The sequence below is a fragment of the Cupressus sempervirens genome, chromosome 10 (genome assembly GCF_028749045.1).
Source record: "Cupressus sempervirens isolate cs-2001-9-10 chromosome 10, ASM2874904v1, whole genome shotgun sequence".
NCBI lineage: Eukaryota > Viridiplantae > Streptophyta > Pinopsida > Cupressales > Cupressaceae > Cupressus > Cupressus sempervirens.
Genome location: NC_143127.1, coordinates 788482483 through 788505478, shown reverse-complemented (window position 1 = coordinate 788505478; position 22996 = coordinate 788482483). Strand labels below are relative to the sequence as shown.

At 36.3% G+C, this 22996-nt stretch overlaps 1 protein-coding gene across 1 annotated transcript in view; it reads left to right on the top strand.

Annotated features, from left to right (window-relative positions):
• Window positions 1–18214, top strand: part of LOC149536263 (uncharacterized) — an 81846-nt gene extending 63632 nt beyond the window's left edge. Inside the window, exons 5-8 of the mRNA XM_089803318.1 lie at window positions 5134–5282; window positions 5422–5519; window positions 17473–17597; window positions 17741–18214. Of these exons, the coding sequence (XP_089659444.1) occupies window positions 5134–5282; window positions 5422–5519; window positions 17473–17597; window positions 17741–17905 (537 nt within the window). The 3' untranslated portion in view covers window positions 17906–18214. The remainder of the gene's footprint in view (window positions 1–5133; window positions 5283–5421; window positions 5520–17472; window positions 17598–17740) is intronic.
• Window positions 18215–22996: the final 4782 nt, after the last annotated feature.

Sequence of the window (22996 nt, the reverse complement as noted above, 5' to 3'; positions counted from 1 at the left end):
TTGGGTTCGTACTGTATGTTCTGTCTTTCAGCTTCAGTCATATCCGCGTTTCCTTCTTCGGCTTCTCTGTGTTGCTTCGAACATTCATTTCCTCCTTCGGCTTCTCCATGTTCCTTCGGACATTCATTTCCTCCGTCGGCTTCTCTGTGTTCCTTCGGACATTCATTTCCTCCTTCGACTTCTCTGTGTTCCTTCGGACATTCATTTCCTTCTTCTTTCTTACCTTCGTCAATCCTTAGCATATTACAACTTGGAAAGAGCTCGTAATCCTCTATTTGCCAGTGGTAAAGACCATTTACTGAATCTAGATCGTCATCTTCTTCCAATCGTAGGACTCCCTCCTGATCGGGTTCCATACTCTGCCTCCTCTCATCCTCTTCTCCTTCGGAATCTGACGATAGGGTTTCTTCCTCGACCATCTGAGTGTGCAGATCGATGACATACTTCCGGTCTTTGCTTTCAAGTGATAAAGTATTTTTCTTCCAATTGTGCTTTGCTTTTGCTTGTATCAGCCACCCCCGGCCCAGAATAGCATCGTACCCCTTCCGCCTGAGAGGAATCACAACAAAGTCCAACAGGAATGGTTGTGTTCCGATTGTCACTGGTTGCGCTGTGAGTATTTCCAATGGCTTGATTCCGTGTTGATCGGCTATTAACAGCTGGAATGTAGGTGGCCATAATGTCGGCCGTCCCAACTTTTTCCAAGTATCCTTTGGTAGCACATTGACACCGGATCCTCCGTCGACAATCGTGTCCGTTAGCACAGTCCCGAGAATGCCCATTTCAACAACCGCCGGATAGCGTCCAGATGAAAGAGCTAACAACATCGGATCTTCTGCACTTGTACCCCCCTGTTTCTCGTTGTCTTGCTCTACGGGTTGCTTAGCGCTTGGAACTATATTTGTGAGGGCCGTACGCAGTTGAGGCATAGTTAGCAACAGATCATTTATCCTGATGGGTATCTTAGCTTGCAATATTTGCCATACAATGTTCTGTTCTGCACAGTTCCGGACGGAGGTACTTGGCAAGTCCTTCAGGTGTGCCGTTTCTGCCTGTGTTGCTTTCTGGATCTCTGCCCTTGCTTCCTCCAGTCTCTTCTTTTCTTCCGCTAGGTCAGGGTATAGCTTCGCCTGCTTCCGGGTGACTGCCAGAACTTCTTCCTCATCTGTCCCCACGGTAATCAAGTTTACTCCAGACTTCGGGCACTTAGTATCATCATGATCGCCAGGTCCACACCATCGGCATAGCAACTTCGGTGTGTTCGTCGTTGTGCACTCTTGGGCGAAGTGAACCCACAGATTGCATGCGTGACATTGAACAATTGGCCGACCATTCGCATCGTACTGAATTCGACTCCTTCCTCCATTGTTGTTGTTGCCACCATTGTTGTTATTGCTGTTGTTGTTTTGACCGCGCCGGTTGTTTCTGTATCCGCCCGATGTGGCTCCTTCCGTACTGGTGTTCCCATTCCCTCCTGACGGGGATGCCTCCTGTGACAAAAACACTTGCTGTGGTGTTCTTGATTTCAGGTTGAAAGGACATTTCTTTACCGAGTGTCCTAGAATCTGGCAAATCTCACAAAATTGATCTTTCGGGCAGGATCCCTTCGTATGGCCTTCTTTCTTGCACTCTGTGCACCATAGGTCATTGCCCTTAGTCTCCTTGTTCATGTTTTTGAATTCCTTCATTATTCGCATCATATCCTTCTGGAGGGCACAGACCTTCTTGTTGCTTCCCTCGTCATCACTGCTATCCTCTCCTGAAGATGCATCGTCTTCTGAATCAGACGAGCTGTTTTTCTTCTTCTTCTTTGTCTTCTGGTCACTTTCGAGGTTCATTGCCCGATTGTACGCTTCATTGTATGTTGATGGTGGCACGATCTTCATCTTTTTCCTGAGCTTCGGGTGAAGGCCTTCAATGAACCATCTTTTCTGGAGCCCATCTGTCGGTTTATTCTCCATTTTACTGATTAAGTCCTTCAACCTCCTAGCAAAGACCCGTACTGTTTCATTCTTCTTTTGCTTGGTATTGAATATCTCCGCTACAATTTCATTATCATCACGCAAAAGTTGAAATTCTGCGATGAACTCCTCCTTAATGTTATCCCAACTATTTAATTTCTGTGGATCAGCATCAGTAAACCAATCAATCGCAACACCCCGTAGGGTAGCGGGAAATTGTCGGATTCATTCGTTTGTATCTGTTATGCCATTTGCCCTCCAGATCGTTTCACATGTTTTACAATGTTGAATGGGATCAGCTGCTTCATCACCATCAAATTTAGACAATTTTTCCTTCGGACCTACCATTATCACTGTATGTCGGGGGTTTTGTTGTGTACCTGCGTTGTTTTGCACTCCCGCGCTGTTTTGAACACCCGCGCTATTCTGAGCTCCTGCGTTGTTCTGCACACTCATGCTGTTCTGCACACCCGCGCTGTTCTCTGCTTCCGCATTGTTTTCAATACCCATGCTGTTTTCTGCTTCCGTGCTGTTTGGTGAAGAAGAGGGTTTGTCAACCAAAGTTGTTTGTTCCGAAAGTATCTTGGATGAAGAGGTCACTCCACGCTCGTGCTCTGTCGGCACTCCGGGCCGTGCCAGTCGATCTCCTTCCGTTAGGATTCTCTTCCCGTGGCGTATGCAGGTTCAGAAACTCCTCCCTCGCTTCTTCCACCAACTCAAGCTATTGTCGAGTCTCCTTCAACAATCCTTCCGCGCTCTTGTTTCCGTCGGCAATTTTTTGAAATCTCCTTCGATGCTCTGTCTGCTGAGCCAGAATTAAATTTTCTTGCGCAACACGTATGTCATCTTTTTCTTTCAGTTTATTCTTATCTTTGTTCAATTGATTCGGCATTTAATTCATATCTGCCTGCCTGTGTACCAGGTCCATCGGGCAACGGCGCCAAATGTTTACCGCATAGGTTAATTAAGAATTGCACAAAGATAATGAATACAAACTTGAACAACAGAACTCTTCTTATTATTCGCATATGCCCACAGTACATTATACTTCGATGGTATGATATCCTCCTTACAATGCTTCCGAAGGGGTTATAAATACTTTTTGAGGAACCTTCCCGAAGGTATCCGTCGGCCAGATACATTATGTCTGCTACATAACAAAAACCTTTCCAAAGGGACCCATCGGCTGATACACAATTTCCTTCCCGAAGGGACCCGTCGGCTGATACACAATTTCCTTCCCGAAGGGACCCGTCGGCTGATACACAATTTCTACCGACGACACATAGGTTTCAAGGTTCAACCTCTTGCAGTTTGTTCTTATTGGAAAAGGCATATGAATATGAGGAAGATCATAAAGTTTGCTCTAATGCCAGTCATATGGATCGTAAGAGGATTGTGAAAGACAACATACTAAATCATAAGAATCCAATGCCTTATAAGCAAAAATGGTTTATGTTATCCGTTATTACTGAACAATGGTGTGTCTTAGTAATGCTAATAATTAATTTTGAAGAAAAAGACTGTCATTGATTGTCAGTCAGAAGAGATTTAGAATGGTTATGCTTAATCAATTGTCTAGTTAGTTCAATTTCTGTACAAAACTCCATGAGAGCACACACAATTTGGTAAGATATAACTTCTTGAAAAGGAGGTCAACCCCTCAAAGATATTACAGATTTATAGATTTCCTGTCAAGAAAAACAAAGAAACTGTTGCAGGAGCTGAGACAGTTTGTAGTCCAACAATTCATTGTTAGTTCTTCTCTGTCGTGCTTTGGCATATCTGCATTAGTTGACATTTGAGTGTCCCAAGGCTAGCTTCATCTAGTGCTACCTCAAAAAGGGGGTACAGAGAATGACACCTGGATCTATAGGTTGTTGATGATTATGAAAAATTGTTTAATGCTGATGCTGATCATATTGTTGGAGCTACCACGATGATGATATACCTAGAAGGATGACTTTTTCTTTCCATAAAGTTTCAGAAATTGAAATAAAAGAGTTAGATGAATAAATAATTCTGAGGAAGTAAGTTAAGAATTAAATATATAAAATTGCTCAGAAACTGCAGAGGTATGTTTTCCTTAGAGACAGTAGAAGCACACTTTTGTGCGAGCTATTTGATCAAAAAATGATTTAGTTCATAAAATCTGTATAGGATAAAGATCTTGAGAAGCCAAGATTAATTTATATACAGAGGAAATCTAACAAATGATTACCTCATTAGAGGTTCCATACAAAATCTAAATGTGGTAAAACTCTCTATAGGCACTAAGCTCATTTTACCTATATTTTTTTGTGATTCAATTGGTGTCTATTTGCCTTTTATTGTAATTTATATTGATAAGTACTGAGATCTCTGTGACTGATATTTTTGTTGTAGTCTCATAAATTGCTGGATTCAAGAACCCTTGTTGAAACTTGAAAGTATTGGAAAAACATCTCTATGTATTTTTACTTCAAAATATTTATTATTATCAGACTGGAAATTTGATTAGTTCTCGAGGATAGCAAATATGTGGTCCAACAAGCAACTAAATCATTAATCTAAAAACTTTAAACTATTAAATGATAAGAACTGTCTGTCTGTGTGAGTTCCTATGTACTCGTATCAAATTTTCAGCACATTTCATTTTGTTAAATTCCAAACAATACTCGAGTCCTGACAGTATATGTGCATATCCATCAGTATTGAACATGAGCATGCAAAATGCTGAAGACCAAGTTAAGCTTCTGGATCACAGTTTCGAGCACCGTCACTAGTATCATTTGGAAATCATTCATTACCCTTGTGTAGTATGCTTGTTGAATTGTTTTGAGGGTACATTGAAACGTGACAAGACTTCCATGGCATAACAAGAAAAAGGGCTATGATAAATATTAGCATTTTCTGGGATAGATATTGTCTTTTTGTGGCCTAGTAAGACTTGCTTGTTACTAGTCTCTCATTCCCTGCTCTTGTTTAGAAAATATTTTTACCTCTATGATATGTATATTTTTTTGCATATCTTTATACAAGTGAAAGCCACAATGATTTAGAGTCAGACAATTTATTTCCTAGTGCAGAGGTTTCTTTTTAAATCTAGGACTAAAAACATTTAATCTATTTTTTCCCAAAATTTTACAAGAAAGAAAAAAGGAATTGAAATTAAAATCTTTGACCATTGCAGATTCTAGGAAATCTTAAAGAATTTTTCTGGCCATTTCAATATGAACCAAATGTTAGTGGGAGTTTATTCTTGAGGGCTGTATATGCTGCAAATTGTGGGGTTGGTCCAAGCATTGTGAATTCAGAAAACACATTTGAATCTAGTTTGAGGTAAAATTTCTAGGTCATGTTTTAAAAAAGGTATATAACACACTTTTTTGCAACTTCTAATCCTTTTTTTCTACTCCACATTATTTATCTAGTTGATTTTTTTGTCTCATGATTTTCATTTGGTTGGATGGTTATGTAGTGGGGTTGAGCTTGCCAATGCAAAGGCTGCAGACCATCGATTACGTCGTGGAGTTTGGACAAGTACACGATATGGAGATTTACGACGTGCAATGGCTGGTAAGATGTAAATTTGCAGGCCTTGCAATTTGTTCATGTATGCGCTAATGAATGAATAATTTAATTTGCTTTTCAGTTAAGTCACAGGATACAGCGAATTTCATCAATGAAGTTCGAATTTCAGCGAATTTTTACCCTTTCAAACTTCATCCGAATTTTATGTTATTTAATATAATATTGTTATTTATAAAATTATTATTTTTGTTTAAAATAATATTGAGTTATTTAGTTTAATTATTTAACAAGTCAAACTATTTTGACAATTTTGTTCATATATTTAAAAATAAATAAATCTATACAAATTAAATTTAATGTTGATTTTTTATCCAAATTTTTACCCTCGCTGAATTTCATCTGAATTTTATGATCGACGAACTCGAATTCGAATTCGAACCTTCTGACTTGGCTTTTCAGTATACCTAATTCTTTGTGTTCATGAAAAAGTACACGCAATGTACACAAGTGCTTGGAATTGTGATTATGGTTAATTTTAAGAGCTTAGTATTCCTATAAACTTTGTTCTAGTAATGTCCAAGTTGGGATGGGTGAGAACCATTAGGTCAAGCCTAAGAAGTACATGTTTACTTAGAGATGCCTTGCATGTAAAGGATGAATTATAGTGCATCTCATGCAATAGACTACTGCTTGTACCTTACAAAACAAAGTAATTTAAGATACAAAAGTAAGACATTAGGCATTAAGACATGAGCATGGGAAGTAGCTCTCTTTTCTCAAGACATCCAACTAGTAATGATGTTGAATAGGAAGGACTTGTTGCTGGGATTGCATTGTCTTCCTCGTCAGGATTCTAGTGGTTAATGGTTGAAGGCATTTCCTTGGTGGTGATTAATAGTCTTAGGAAAGACTCTTATCCTAGTTGGCAACTTAGGATATTTTTGAAAGATGAACAAACTTTATGCCCTGGGTTTTAAGTAAGTTTTGTGATCCTTATCTACATGATCACGTTTCATACAAATTCCTTTGTTCTATTTTTAATTTCCAATAGCTAGTGTAACTAGGTTCTGTCAAGATAACGCTTTGAGAGTCTACGATGGGTGCTGCAAGCAATTTTCAAAGACAACCATCTAAGAGGCTTTCTTATGAAGTTGATGGAGGTGGTTGCAAATACAATGCATAGCCCACGAATGATGTATCTTTAATTGCCTCTGCATTTCAAGGTTTTGAAATGTTATATTCCAAAGGCATCTAAGGGTGTGAGGTGTTGTGGCATTGAGTACTCCAATGATGCGCCAATTGGTGACAAGGAGCTCTCCCAAGTTTAGGAGGAGTTTTAGGAGATCAAAATGTATTCTGTGGAGTTGGATAAGGTTTTAGAAGGTCTCATGGCAACCCTCACTAAGGGGGTCTTATAAGTCTCAAGCACCTTTACTTTTTGTCTTTAAATGTAGGGAAGCATATTAGAGCATGAAGCTGCTAGTAAATTTTATTGGCCTCAATTTTCACTCCCTAGATGTCTTAACTCTAGTACTTCTACTTCAAGTGTGAATGGTTTTAATTCTACTTCTATGTAGGAACTAGAGGGTTGGAGCGTGCTTGAAGGTGACAAGATTTGTAGGTAGGTGTCTATTAAGCAGTATTGTGTTCCTTTTTCTCTTTGTCGGATGTTGCCAGCTACTTTCAACAATATGTTTAGCAAGGGGTGTATGGGGTCTTTGATAGACAATATATGGTTGTGGAGGGGGGAATCAGTTTGAATTCACATCTAATGCCTTTCTTTGACTAAAATATTTGGACAGTTTTCAAGAAAGGTCTTCGATACACGAGAGGATGGCAATAGGCAGATAGAACTAGTTATAAACCTTGGACATGGATTTAGAGTGCAAGTTGGTTTGATTAAATGCTCTTAAAATGTTTCTGTTTTTATAATTGTTATGTTTCAAAAATTGTAAAAAATAAATTTTTGAGGTAAATGATGGTTGGAGAGCACCTAAGACAAATTCATCAATTTCACAAACAAGGGGATTAAAGGCAACTCTCAGTTCCACACACTCCACAATAGAATGGAATAGTTGATAGAATAAACATGACACATCAACAAAAAGCTAAATCAATTTTCAAGGTTCATCATCTTGAAGATAGATCATGGGTAGAAGCTTTTGTACATTGGATTATTTGATCAATTTGAGTTTGACAAAGCGCTTGGAAAGTGGCTCTTTGAAATAAGAATTGTTAGATAGGAAACCATCAGTTAGGCATTTGAGAAATTTCGGTAACATCCTTATAGAAATGCATCCTTGTTGGATATGTTGACTCTAGTACAGTCTTCAAATTATTTGACTCTCATGTTGATTATGTAGTGACAAAATATTTGGGGGTCCTGTTGTGACCATTTCACACATTGCCCATTGCAAATGGGGACCCCCTCGTTTTGTTGTTGGCCTTGTTTTTTTGGCTTTCTTTTAAGGTAGTTTTTGTCTCAATCCGCTAAGGCTCCCCATGTTCTGAATGAGAATTGGTAAAATTGGCAAAGTCTAGAAAAGTGTTGTCCTCTTGGTTCCTAGAATGGAAACTATGTGTTTGTCTGTGAATTGGGTCAAGTGTGAATGAGAATTGATCTTTTAGAAAGAATGTCAGCTTAATTTTGAACGTCTTGACCTACTTATTTGTTGGAAATTTCTATTTTACTGTCTTTTCTTACTAAGTTCACTATGTCTTGGAATGACCTTATTTTGAGTGTGGAAGTACTCACTATTTTGTAGCAGTATCTTTTTTTGTTGTTGCAAAAGTAGCAAGCCACTTATATATATTATACATAAATAAAACTGGCTTAGGGCTCATGGAGGAAATACCGGGCAAGAAAACCTCCATTCCTTGCCCAAAAATACTATATATATATATATATAAAATAGAGTCCAACCTAAAAATCTAACACCCCATGTACCTATATACCCAACTAATCCTATTAGGAAAAATAGGTAGTCAAAATTGGGCCCCAATTCCAAATTCATAGATTACATTTACATCACATATGCAAAATGCAGCCAAAATTGGCTCCCAACTAAATGTCCACAAGTTACAATTACAACCCCTTTAATATCAATATTCTAATCCTTAGAATATTGCATATTACAAATTTAGGAACATCGATCATCTGTACAAACACAAACTGTGGAAAATTGAATCTGCAAGCAACATGAGGCCCATCCTCCATCTTCTATCCTCAGCACATCAGTGATAATCGTTTACCAATATTTAGTTCCCCTGCTTTAACCAGGGATCTTTGGACACAAAAAATGAGACCAAAAAAAGCTGTCCTCTGTCAAAATGGGCATAGAACCAATTGACAAATTTTTAAACTGCGATCTTGGACATTATACATAGATCTAATTTCACAATTGAGAATCTGGAAACCAGCACTGGAAAGAAGCTAAGTTGCCAGTTCGGATTCAGGTTCAGATGCGGGTTTGAAATTCATTCAATTTTTTTCCGGTGTGGGTTTGAATTCGTTTTGGGTTTGTCTGTACAAAAACATGTTTTTGAAAAAAGTAGATGCGTGTGTGTATGTATATATATGTATGTGATGTATATGTATATATATGCAGCAGCAAATAAAAAGTGAGACCAAACAAAGCTGTACTCTGTCAAAATGGGCACAGAACCAATTGACAAATTTCTTAACTGTGATCTTGAACATTATACATACAACTAATTTTGTAATTGACAACCTGGAAACCACCACCGGAAAGAAGCTAAGTTGCTGGTTCGGATGCGGGTATGAAATTCAGACAAGTTTTTTTCAGGGTGGGTTTGAATTCGTTTTGGTTTCGTCCGTACAAAAACATGTTTAAAAAAAAAAGTAGATGCTTGTGTGTGTGTGTGTGTGTGTATATATATATATATATATATTTATATGATGTGTGTATATATATGCAGCAGCAAATAAGTTCATACACCACTATGCTAATAGTAAAGCAACATAGAAAAATAAACCATCATATATATTAATGTTCTAGTCCAAATGACGTATGTTTTACCTTTTTGACCTTTTTAGTGGTCTATTACTGGGACGGAGGGTTGGATTGACTACAACAGACCAAATTGTTTCTTTTAAAAGTAAAAAAATCCATTTTTTGGCCTTATTTGGCCTAGGTCCTGCCACGGATTTGCAAATTCACAATAAAAACGGAAAACTTTGTGTTGGGTTCATCTGACAGAATTTGGGCAGATTTTTGCAAGATTATGACAAGGACTAGACTTTTGCAAGAACTGGACCAAACTTTGGCGTTTCGAGGGAAGACTTTGGTACATAGGAAAGAAGCATAAACAAATTATTTAATTGGCTTCTATATGGTGATTGTATATTATTTGACCTGCCCATTCAAAGTGTAACAGAAGTTTCAAAAATTAGCATCACCTTCCAAAGAGCTTCATTCTTCTTCCATTGGCTATATTTCCTCATTGTTTCCTTCAAAGAGCATATTAGGAAGTTGACTTTGAGAAGCATTGACAACAAAATTATCAACAAAACTTGTGAAGATGATGGAATAACCGCCAATAAAGAATACAATGCAGAAGAAACAACAGGGAAGGGATTTACTTGTGGCCATTGATTATCATTTGGGACAAAAGCAGACAAAGGAAGCCAATCCCTTTCGGTTGGAGAAGTCCTACTTGAGAGTGGAGGAGAGATTACATGTTCATGACCCATCACTGCTAATAGTTTATGTACTTTGGAAAAGGCCTTGCACCTTAATTTTGAGTTAAGAACCCTACCTAAATTTCTTACCACTTGCCGCAGAGACTATTAATTGGGAATCTCCAATGAATGTTCGATAATGTCATACAAAGCCACATAATCCTCTTCATTGAACAAAAAATGTCTTTTCTATTTTAGTAAATTTCATTGCCTCCTTGATTAGCCTTATTTTGACTTTGTAATCACTTGCTATTTTTAGAAAGTCTACTTTTGGTAGGTCTATTTTGGAAACAAGTGAGGCCTAACTGATATAGAGAAAAAATGGTATTCATTACTATATCTATAAGAATGAGTAAGTGAGGTAGCCAATCAAAATGTGGTTAAGTCTGGAAACACCCTTGAAATATCCAAAAATGGAAAGGCATGAAAAACATCAGAAAAATGGTTAAGTTTGAAGAATGACTTTTTAAAAATATATAGAAAAGGAAAAGAGATGAAATTTTGCTATTCAAGGAATTTCCTTGAGTTGAAGAAATTTCTCCTCCATGGAAGAAGTCGAGTATAAGAATTGCCTCTGTATATCTCAAATTTCACCCTCTTCAAGTGTGCGCCCATGGTTTGAGAAGTGTTGAAAAAGATAAACACCAAAAAGGGAATTCTTGGAAAATAAAAGAAAAAGCATGACAGTGAATTTAAAGCATGAGAAGAGGAAGGTGTGAAGTTTGAAGAGAGAGAACGAGTTTCTAGAGAGAAAGAAATCTTGAGCTTTTAAGAGGAAAGAGGGATTCTAGATGTTCAAGGAAGATATTCAAGTCTCAGAATTCTAGTTCCAGTTTTCAAGTGATCCAGGTTAAGGCATTCAAGGTTCAGGATTTCAAAGATCGAAGTTCAAGTACATCTTGCATTTCCTATGGAAACTTAAGATCAAAAGTCAAAAGGTCCAATCTATCTCGAGAAGCTAAATTCCCAAGTAGGTACATGGAAGGAAGGAAATGATCGAAGAGAGATTTTTTAAAAGAAGTAATCAGAGTTGGATCTGGGTTACAAAATGATGTAGGTAGAAAAGACCTGGGCCTACATAACACCTGACATGCCAACATGGTATCCAATCATCCCCACCAGCTAGTCAAAGATCCCCAAGACAAAGTTCATTGCATTTAAGGGAGGAAATTAAGAAGAATCTATTCAAGGAAAACAAAGCATTTAATCTGTAGTGAGCATTCATGTCGCCCCACTCTCTTGCTGAATGGGCATGCATAGTGGGCATTTATTACCCTACTAAGATGGAGGTTTTTAAAAAAAATTGGTGGACCCCCTCATTAATTATAGATTCTTTCTTCTTGCCCTAACACCAATTAGGGCTGATGTGACACGATTTGGACCATTAGTTTTATTTCAATCCGAGCCATTCATTGTAATCAGGGATTTATATAAAGGCCTTGTTTCTGATTTGTAAAGTAGTGAATTTTGAGATTGTTGCTATGAGCTACCAAGATGATGGAGTTTTCATTGTTGGTTTCACGGTGATTACTTGATGTATTTTGGTGCTTGCATGGTTTCATTGTTCCCAGAGTGAAATAGATTTGTTAGATAAAGTGCTTTTGTTTCAATGGAGAATTGTAATGGTGTTTGATGAATTTTCCTGGTTCATACTTCTGGTAGTTTGCTGATTGTAAGTTGTGTAAAGTTAGTGTGATGTCCTGCTTATTTTATCTATTAAAATTTAAGACTATCTTTAATTGCAGGAGACATCTTTCATTGAACTCCTATAATTCTAATGTGAAATGATCAAAACTTTATGCAAAGATTATATGTTCGCAGACTTGTGTTTTAATGATGGTTTCCTCATTCAAAGACTGTGATATAATCTGAAATCTTAAGATGAATTTTTGAATGAGTCTTATCTTTTCTCTAAGGGCCTTAGGTTAAGTAGATCCAAATAGGCTGATATAAGAATCACTAATCATCTCCATATTGTATTAACTGGATTGTGTATTGATCTCCCATTGCTGAATGAGATCTTCTATACTATCTGTAATTCTTGTTCAATATACTCTATATGACAAGCTTCTTTAGTGGAGTCACAAGTGCCAAAGTCACTATCGATTTGGATATGTATATATGGTGTGTTTACTCTCTTCATCTTCATGGAACATGTATAGATTATATCCAGTGTTACCTGGGGACGCGTCCCCACTATATTTTGAGCCGTCCCTGTCCTGCAAACGTCTCTGAGACTTGGGGACACTTGGGGGACTTCAACTTATACTTGTAGAACAAATTAGACTTTGACTCTCAAAGTAACACAAATTTGGCATATGAATTTTGCTGGTTCTTATATTTTAAGGTTCTATCATGTATAAGTACATGCTTTATCCATGTTTTCATATAAATATTTTAAGTTTCTCTCTATATTTTAATTTTTCCTATTGTTATATAGCTGCCCCCATATGCTGTCCCCCACCATCCCCAAAATTGGCAATAAAATTTGCCGTCCCAAAAACCCGTCCGGTTGTCCCCTGCTGTCCTCGTCCCAGAAACTCGGGGAAACATAGATTATATCAAATATAATACTAGGCTTAGGCTCCCAATCTTAGTGATTGTTATATGCCAGTCTTCCAGACAATACGGTGATATGAGCATATTGCAACTAATGTTTGCTCGACCCATGACTTATAGGAATATTATTATGATCAAGCGCCAATGAATCTTTTCTGGAGTTACTTAACCTTCCCTGTCCGGTGGAGATGTTTTGCTTCTCATCTGATGCATATCAATCACCATCCATGGAATTAGATGTTTCTGTTTGATCGCCAATATTCTTCTGCAGCGGCCATGTATAATGGCCCAATCATTACTAAGATTAAACCACCAAGGTTCTGTGCTAATTTCCTTCCTTGATCGCAGCTATTATTGAGTGCATGCATAGCCATCTTATGTGGCTGTATGTGTGCCTCTCCCAACTGGTTATGAGTCCCCTGTATATGTGTTGGTTTAATTTATTGGTTTATATGTATGCGGAGTCCAACTTGCTAAAAACAGATGGTGAGTAATTGATGTATCAATTGTTCCTTCCTTCCTGAATGATTTCCCCCTCCAACTGCCTTTTCTATCTGTTATGTGATTTCTTAGGTATATCTTTTCTATTTCCTATGATCTTCCTTATATAGCTCATTTGATGTGAGATTGTGACCATTCTGTTAGGTTGCAACCTTTGGTTCTTTAAATAATATATTTATTATAATTGTTTAATTTATATTTATAATATATTTTATCTATCTATCTATCTATCTGTCCCATAGGCTATTTTTGGCCTCGTGGACGTTAAAATTTTATCTATCTATCTATCTATATATTCTTATAATTATATTAATTGCATTACAATCATGTGATATATATATATTGTATGTTATTAATTTTTTATTATGTTTATAATATATAATAATAAATTAATAATTTATAGTTATATATTCTATTATTAATTTATAAAATCTTATAAATATAGGGACATGACAGTTAGTCTGAGCCACCCTCTGTATGGATGCTCAACTTTCATTACCGTATTCATTGTTCAAAGTGTTGATGAACATGTGTCATGTGAAAATTCTTTGCATAACCCTTAGAAGATTGCACCAGTTTTTGGGGAGTGGTAGGTGATCTTGGCAAAGTAGAGCTTGGTTATTGGGAGTTTGTCCATTGGAGCACTATCTATTGATATTGTTGCCCTTTGGAGTAGATTTAGATTTTTTAATCTTTTTCAGTTCATTTCAGTTCATTTCAGTTGTGTCATTTAAAGAAGAAGTAACCTAAGTAACTACTTCAATCTTGGATCTGCCAGTGTTTCATGGAGTTGTTCGAAGTAACCTAATGTTGCATTGTCATCCATTGGAGCTGGGTAGAAGGCATTTGTTGCAGAAATTTGAAGACCACTTTTTTAGTATTTTCAACACCCACAACTTGATCCCATGATTATTTATTTCAAATATGAAATAATGTCAAAGATGTCCAAGAATCCAGTTTTCCATACTCACACAAAACATATTGAAGTATACCATTTTTTCAATTGCAAGGATGTCCTCAACAAGGAAATTGAGCTAGTTTATACACTGAGCATTAAACAGCTTGTAAATGTCTTCATGTAATGTCCCCGTCTTCAACATATTTGTTTTGGAAGAACCCCTTAGCCTATTTTATTCCTGTAGGCTAATTTTAGGGCTTGGAGAAGGAATATTTGTAATTAATTAAATCAAAGTTGTCTTTTATTACTATTACTTTGGTACAACTTTAGTTTAATTAATTTTTTCTATATAAAAGATGACAATGAGCATTAAAGTGACTTTTCAAGGCCAAAGTGAATTAAATATTTAGAAGGGTTGCTTTGTACAATTTAAAATTAAAAGCTCTTCAAAGTTTGCGTGCAGAGAATAAAAGAAGTGCAAGAAGAAAATTAGACATCTTTTGGTCATTTTCGTATTCTTCTCTTTGTGAAGTGTGGACTGGGTGTTCAACGCAAAACCCTAGGACAAAAACCATAAGAGTATTTTGTTTGATGGAGTGGTTTCTCTCTAGCTAAATTGAAGGTGGATTTTCCAGAATTCACATTTCTGATAAGTTGGAGATTTAGTTTTTGGGCTGGATTACAATATTCGCTACAAATCAGAATTATGCTACAAGTCAAACTTTATTTCGGCCAACCTATAGCTTCTGGGTAAAGAGGTAATTGCAGCTTATGAGTGGACCTTTCAAAAATCATGTGTAGGCTGAAGGAGTCGTGGGAAATCAAACTCTTTCCACCAGACTTGGAGGAACCAAGCAGATAAAGTAAAGGGGGAGGTGCTAGTGTTTATGGTTATGTGGCCTATTACTGATGATTCTGAGCTGCTGTCCCCAACTCTCTTCTCTCACTGTGCTTGTTCTAGTAGGACATGGTCATTCACAGATATATCAGTTCTCTTTTTTTGGACACTGAAAAACACTTCAAGGTTAACATCAGGAATCTTGGAACAGCTTTTGTGAAATTTTCATTTAGCCGCCTGATCATAGCCACTTTATAGCAGCAGAATTATATGAGGCCAGAAATTATTGCCCCACTTTGATTTTTTGTATTAAAATATCTGTTTTTTGTAAGCATTGAAAATCAGAAGTTTATGCAGAAATTATATTTGTGAATTCAGTTTGCAATAATTAGCATTGTAATATATAATTCAGTATATGCAGTATTTTTTTCAAACACTTAAGCATCATTCCTTAGAAAATTTGCGAACGAAGCAAGCAAACATTACATGTTGAGAGAAAATTGGTAAGGGTCTCCGCATTTCACCATTTGCATATTTTTGAAAAGGCAATAGATTTAAATTTTATTTACTTGTAGATGGGTAGATGATAAACTATTTGTTCGTGTTGGAAGTTAAAATTCTATTCATCACAATCCCTAACCATCTGTCACATCGGGATACATCTGTAACATAGAAACCCATCTGTCCATATATATTACCTATTTCAAGTATCTTTGGATCCCCAAATAAATCATAATAAAATCTATTCAAAGCTCTCCAATTCAACACAGTCTGATCTAGAATATTTACGTTATAAATACTATTTTACTCCAACAAAATTGGATCCTTAGTATGGATTGTGAAACTTAATAATCAATTTTTTACAATTTACCAGGTATTTTTTTCTGCCAGCATGGCCCAACAATGTGTCAGGGATGGAAATAAGTGCAAGTCCCCAGCAGATTTAGGGTTAGCCTTGACCCTCCAAGCCAAAAAAAATATATGATTATTTGGGCATCCCCCAAGATGCTCTGTTTCCTCTACAGTTTCATAACAAAAAAAATCATAACATGTTAGAGCTTGAATAAGAATGACTTATGGGAGCTGATGGTAGGGTCTAGGTTTAGCCATTTTTGTCTAGGATCAACGATATTTGAATAATTATCTACTAGTTTGTCAAGTTTGATGTTTGTCAATGTTGATAATGAACATAAGCAAGTAATAGATACTCACATCTAGACTAGTACATACAATTTATATTAATATCAGTGTTCTAAGTACATTTTGGCATGTTATCACGTGAGTTTTGAAGCTGTACATGACTGTCTTCAATGGTTTCTCTTTGATAGCATCTCTGGATTACATTGGCCTCACCTGATTACATTAGAGCCCATGGTTGGAGGTCTATATCTGCCTGTAAGTGTCATTTTAGCACCTCCAGTATCGCGCATCACTACCAAATATAACCATAACAACCATTTGTACAAACATTAATACTTGTGAATGGGCAATGCATAAAATTCCAGTGCAGTAGACTAATAGTTGAATACTGAATCTATCAACATTCACTTTAATGAGATTCACTGATAGCATCTCGTAGATGTGAAAAGATTCTCTACTGATGAATACTCATTTGATTTAATCCATCTAGATTCCTTCTATGACCTTTCTAGTCATTATATACAAGGTATTTCCATATGCCTACAAAAATGAAGTAGTGTTCTGTCCTGTGTACAAACACGACCTAAACAATATGAGGACGACAATTATTGATCTGTATATTGACAAGATCCTAAAATACTTGTTGGCAAAGGGAGCATTTGAGATGTTTCTGTCTTTATCATAAATTAGGTGTCATGCATCTGGTTTAATAGTTTATCGTGCATGTTCTGTTTCTGTAACCACTAAATCAAAGTGCTCATCTAAAGTTAACTTTGAGAAGAGAGATGCCATTCACTGAAACATATCCTTTCCTTTAGGCCATAAATCTGTTTGAGCAGCGTTATCATTCTACACATAGATGGGTTGCTAATGAATCCTCCCTTCTGAAACTTTGGTCAATAAGTGTTTATTTAGCATGTATTACCTAATAGATTGGGAACAGATGAAACCTAAGTCTTTTTTTGAAATCAATGGGATTAGTGCTAGAAATGCGATACTGCTATTTTTATAGGCTCTTGATATTCTAGTAAATATTTAGACTAAAAATGACATCCTTTTTATTCCATGAGAGGCTTGTTCTTTTTATCTTGTTTGGTAAGAGTTGAACATCTGATCAAAATTGACCATTTTAGCTTTCTGATTCCATGCCGATGTTTGGTCCTTGGAAACTTCTCAATGATTTTTTCTTTTCACTGTTGGTTCAGCAATGATATACTACTACTTTGATGATAGTAAATCATGTATACTTTGTAGCATGTAGGTGAAAATAAATTTGTAGTTTGTAGTACCTTTTGGATTCTGCCTATAATATGCTAAATTTTCACAGGAAAAGGAAATTTGATTTTTTTTTAATGGGCAGCTTGTGAACGACTTGTTCTACTGGGAGTAGATGCCAAAGAATTGAGGGACTACAGTATCCTCCTCTACCATTGTGGTCTGTATGAGCAATCATTTGAATACCTAAAGCTGTACTGCATGTCTAAGGTACTTATATTCGTAATGAGTTGTTATCTATGACATGCAAAATAAGGTTTTACTAAAATTTCTGCTTTTATTGTGCATATCTGGACATCTCATTACATTAAACAAAACTCGGCATTCATTCATGTGATTACTGGCACATGCAGAACACTTCTCCAACATCAGTTTCATCTTATAATCCATTTGAAGCTCAAGAGGACAATGCAGTAGAGAAGTTCATGGCACGTCTGAAGCTTATTCTGATGGAGGAAGGGTGGAGCAGGCCTTCTATAGGCAAGTATCAGTGGGGTTCAAGTTCTGAACCATGGTAGTATCTGCCATTTTCTACTCTGGTTGGAGGTGATAACAGTACATAAATCTTCCATAAATGTACATAACTGAGAAGATGGGGGTTGTAAGATAAAGTTTTGCAAATTCTGTAACTTTTTTTCCTATTAGTTCATCACTCTTCAATATAAATATGTTTTATTACGCTTGATACAGATTGAATTCGCCGTGAAGGGTCAACCATGTATATACCAAACAGTTAGCTGTGTTTATATTTGCGTAATGGGTTGTAAGATAAATTTTTGGAAATTCTGTAATTTTCTTTCCGATTAGTTAATCTCTCGTTCTCAATAGATATGTTTTATTATGCTTGACGGGGGTTAAATTCACCGTCAAGGATCAACCATGTATATAACAAATAGTTTGTTGTGTTAGCTGTGTTTATATTTGCGGAATCAGTTTGTCTTGTGGATGATTATTTTGTAGGGGACATCACACAAAACATTGAAATCCTAAATCCTTGTTGAAAGGGTAATTTTTATGCAAGACACCTCTACAGCTATTTGATAGCATAAGCTATCTTGCAAGATATTACTGAGAATCCTTCTTGCTGATTGTGGTTATGTCATTGGAAAATAGAATTTATTACTTTCTATTCAAAACTTGTTAATTCAAGAGTTTTCAAGTATGAGCAAACGTTATTTCATTATGAGGAAGGATAGTTGATAATTATTATATAGATAAGGATCCCAAATGAAAATTTTAAGAAGAGTGGAAGGTTCATTGCGGGAACAACACGCAGGGGCAAGACAGATCTTCTCTGGCCTTTGAGTCAGCCTTAATAATGGGAGAGTGCACCGCATGAAATGTGTGATGAAAAATATTTGAGGCTCATTTTGTAATATGGATCAGTAGATACAATCAGATTTTTCCCTGTTTATTAGGAGCATCGGATTTTCAATGGTGAAGTTAGAAGCATGATGTATAGCTTAGAGATTGAGAAATATGTATGGAATTGAAAATAAGGTAAATAATACTTCAATTTGAAGCTACCAAGTTTTTTTGTAATACTGAGTTGATTTGTTAAAATTTTGGTATTGATATACACACTTAGAGGCCCATTTTGGGCTTGGGATAGTACAGCTTAAAAAGGATAGAAACCTGGCAAGGTTTAAGTCAAATCAAATGGAAAAAAATTCTAGTCAAAATAACCCATAGACTGACTGATCTTTCAGAGGCTAAAAAATTCCTTCTATGTTCTAAATCATGTTCTAATTGCGTAAATGCTTAAAAGCAGATATATGGTAATGATGAGGGATGTGCATTTTTTGGGTTTCGGGCTCTGTTTTCGTGAGGGTTTATGAGTGCAGGCTTCTTAAATTCAGTATGAATTTCATGGGCCCATTAGGCTTCTGATGTCTCAAGTTGTTCCAAGACTTTGGCTTATCAAAACCATGATGTGTGTCTATGACTGTATGGGTTGAAGAGAAATTCTGGAGAAAGCTGTGATCAAAGAGTTCGCCATACTTTGATTACACGTTGGGTTCGATCGTTGATGAAGTGAAATGTCAAGTAAATTTACTTTTGTCAAAGAGAAACAAGTATATTAATGAATGACATGCTATTTGATATAAGAGAACGAAATAAACTTACCCATTCTACACTTGGACAAGCGATGTGAGATTTTTATTGGCAGTGTTCAATGAGATGCAATTTGGATAAACTAATTAATTATACATCGTGGGAATTAAGTTGCCTTTTGAGAATGAAAAGCAACCAGTTAGAAATTTCAAAGCTCAGATACTATTACAGAAGTTTTAAGTTAACATAATCCAAGATTTGGTCAGGTGCTCAATATAGTTATAGCAAGGCAGAGGGAGCTTCTGGAGGTGTTGCTACTCTTTGAAACTTGGTGGTATCTGAGGGAGGGCTGTTATTATACATAGACACTTCATAGCTACTGAACATTCTTGTGGGGCTCACGCTTGGTAAGTCTTCACCATCTATGCTCCAAATACTAGAGCATGCAAGATTTGACTGATTTTATGACTAGGAATGACCTTCAGGATGTGGACTTTTAGGGAACCCCCTTTACCTATTCCAATAATAGGAAAAGTCAGGACATCATCCAGGTTAAATTAAACAAACTTCTTGTCTCAGCTGATTGGCAACAGTGTCTGACCTCCACTCTCTGAGCTCTTCTTTGGATGCTCTCTCATCATGCCCCTGTTCTATTGAACTGGGCAGATGGTCTCTTTTGTGGTCCACAACCTTTTTGCTATGAAATAATGTGGCATTCTCTTCTGGACTTTGGAGAATGTATCTTTGAATGGTGGAATATATCTATAGAGGGAACAACTATGTACAGATTGGCCAAGAAGCAATAGATTGGAGCAAGCCGTCCTTTGGTGACATTTTTAAGAAAAAAAGGGGAAATTGAGGGAAAAAACAACTTCAGCAAGCCATGGCTAATGGTGATGACAGTGTTAAAACTCATAGGGAGGAAGAGGAGTGTCATAATTAGTGAAAGGATATTATTGCTAAAGAAGAGATGTACTGGAAGCAACGATAGATGATCCAATGGCTCACGGAGGGTGATGAGATCACTGCCTTCTTTCACCGTTCCGCCTCCAAGCACAAGAAAATGAATGCTATCTCGTGCCTTAATAATAACAACATTGTGGATGAGTAGGAGGCTATACGGAGATGGGATGTTCAATTCTTTTCTGAGACCTATGCTAGACCTAATAGGAGGATTGATTCGGAGGTAAGGGGAACTCTCATTCATTCTTTACCAAGTGTGTTGAATGCAAAGGATAATGACAATATGACCAGCCCAGTAACAGAGGCAGAGGTCAGGAGGGTGGTGTTTTCCATGAAAGCTTTTAAGGCCCCAGGCCCGGATAGCTTTCCCTCAGCCTTCTTCCAACACTTTTGGGAAATCATCAAGGTGGATTTGACGAGAGCCACTAGAGATTTGTGAATGTTAATAAACTTATGATCAACTATTAAGACTGATGTGGAATTGACAATATGTAATGGACAATTCTGCAATTATTGATATGGAGAGAGAATACATTTAATTATTTCGATGTTTTTCCTCATTCAATCGGTCAATATAAATATAGAACTCTGTTGAGATATGATAGCTTCAGTTAGATTATATTGAATACTATTTGCCCAATATGTGAATGTACGTTTTACATACATTCACACATATGTACTTGTCATAATAAATCTGGGAATATACTTGAAATCCAACCAGCATAATCATATGAGACTAAAATGAACTTGATATATATATATATATATATATATATGTATGTATGTATATGTATTCTTATCTTGCTTCTTATAATAATGACTGGTTAAGGGATATTGCTAATCATATGAGTAATCACTTGCTAGTTAGTATTTACTAACTAATCAAATCCTTATGGATCGGATTAGTTAGTGCATACTAACAAACAAATGCATAAATGACTTTTCATTTGAATAGTCATGACCGATCATGGATTGAATGTTGAATATATATATATATATATATATATATATATATATATATATGCCATCATTGAAAGGAGTGTAGACATCGTAATTGAGAAATGTTCTATACCTTCCTACAATCTGATGATGATCATATTTGCAGAATTATATTTATCCTAAAATATAAAACTATCCTACCTTAACATGGTTTCAGAGCCATGGTGAAAATTTGTTGCATCAGGACAGGTTATGTTTAAGGATCAACAATGGCCATGATAGTGTTGAAATGTCAAAATTGTTGGCATGGGCTGCAGCATATGTCATTGATGCCAAAACATAAGTGTAACAATGAAATAATAAATTCATATTTTGCACAATACCTTAACATCTGTTTGAATGTATTGAACATCTTTAGTTTTTGCAGACAAAGAGATATTAAGAACACTTGCAGAAGTAATATATTCAAACATACCTGCAGTAGCAGCCAATGCACATCTCTGATTCCAACTATTCGATTATGAAGCACAGACCTCCAATAATGATGAAACTGGAATTTTGTCCTGACAGGCTCTATATTCAATAGATTTAATTCAGAAAATGGTAAATTTATTTCAGACTAGGTAATGGTCCTTCATGTTTCTGCCATAATCATACAAGAAAAATGAAGGTCCGTTTGTATTTAAGATCATAAGGTTAGCGATTTTTGTTTTGAAAGGCTCGGACAATTACAAGGCAATACAGAAATTAATTGGTCTGTTCTAGAACGATCAAATGGAAACACAGAAGTATTAGAAACTACAAATTTATTAGGGTACCACCTGCAAATGTGCCATCTGTAAATTTGTTTTTGATCAATAGACAAAAACTATTGTTTACGTGGCATGGCAGCATAAAGTTAATATTCATTTGTCTTATTTGACACACAAATAGGCAAGTTACTCATCATACAAACAGGTTTATTATAATTCAAACAGAAGTGAGTTTATTTGAAACGACAGTGGTGTCAAATAATTGGTTGACTTGTCAGACGTGGGAGTCCAGTTAATAAGATTGATGTGCCACCAAAGTTCATTTGTTATGTGTGGACTACATTTGTTATCAGTTTCACAGTCTTGAATTATACAGAAGTTTTGTGTAACTAATGCTGCAGTTGGAATACCCAATACTGAATGGGTCTATATTTTAAGGGGTCTCATTCGTTTGAATCATCGACAGAGAGTAATAAATGAAAACAACTATGATATGCGGTTCTTGTTTGGTGTATGTATGGTCATTTGGGACTCTTTGCTGATTGCATGTTCTCTTCAAATAAAAGATGATTATTCCATGCTTGATCAATGCACATGAACTTTTATTGTTATGCTACAGCAAATCATTATGCTTCAATTGCATTGGACAATCTCTCTATTGCTTTCAAGATGGACCAAGAAGCATAAGAATATAAGAACTTGATAATTGCTACAATGAGACTGAGTTGGTAGCTAGAAATGTTTCTTCGAAGAGGGAGAGTTAATATTTAGGTTGAGTCTTATAATCTATTTCAGTACTTAGAGTGCCTTCTATATTTGGTGGCAGTAATAAACACTGCAAGTTGTCATTTCTGAACAACATGAAGATGACAATGTTATATCTTGAGGAGTATAAACACC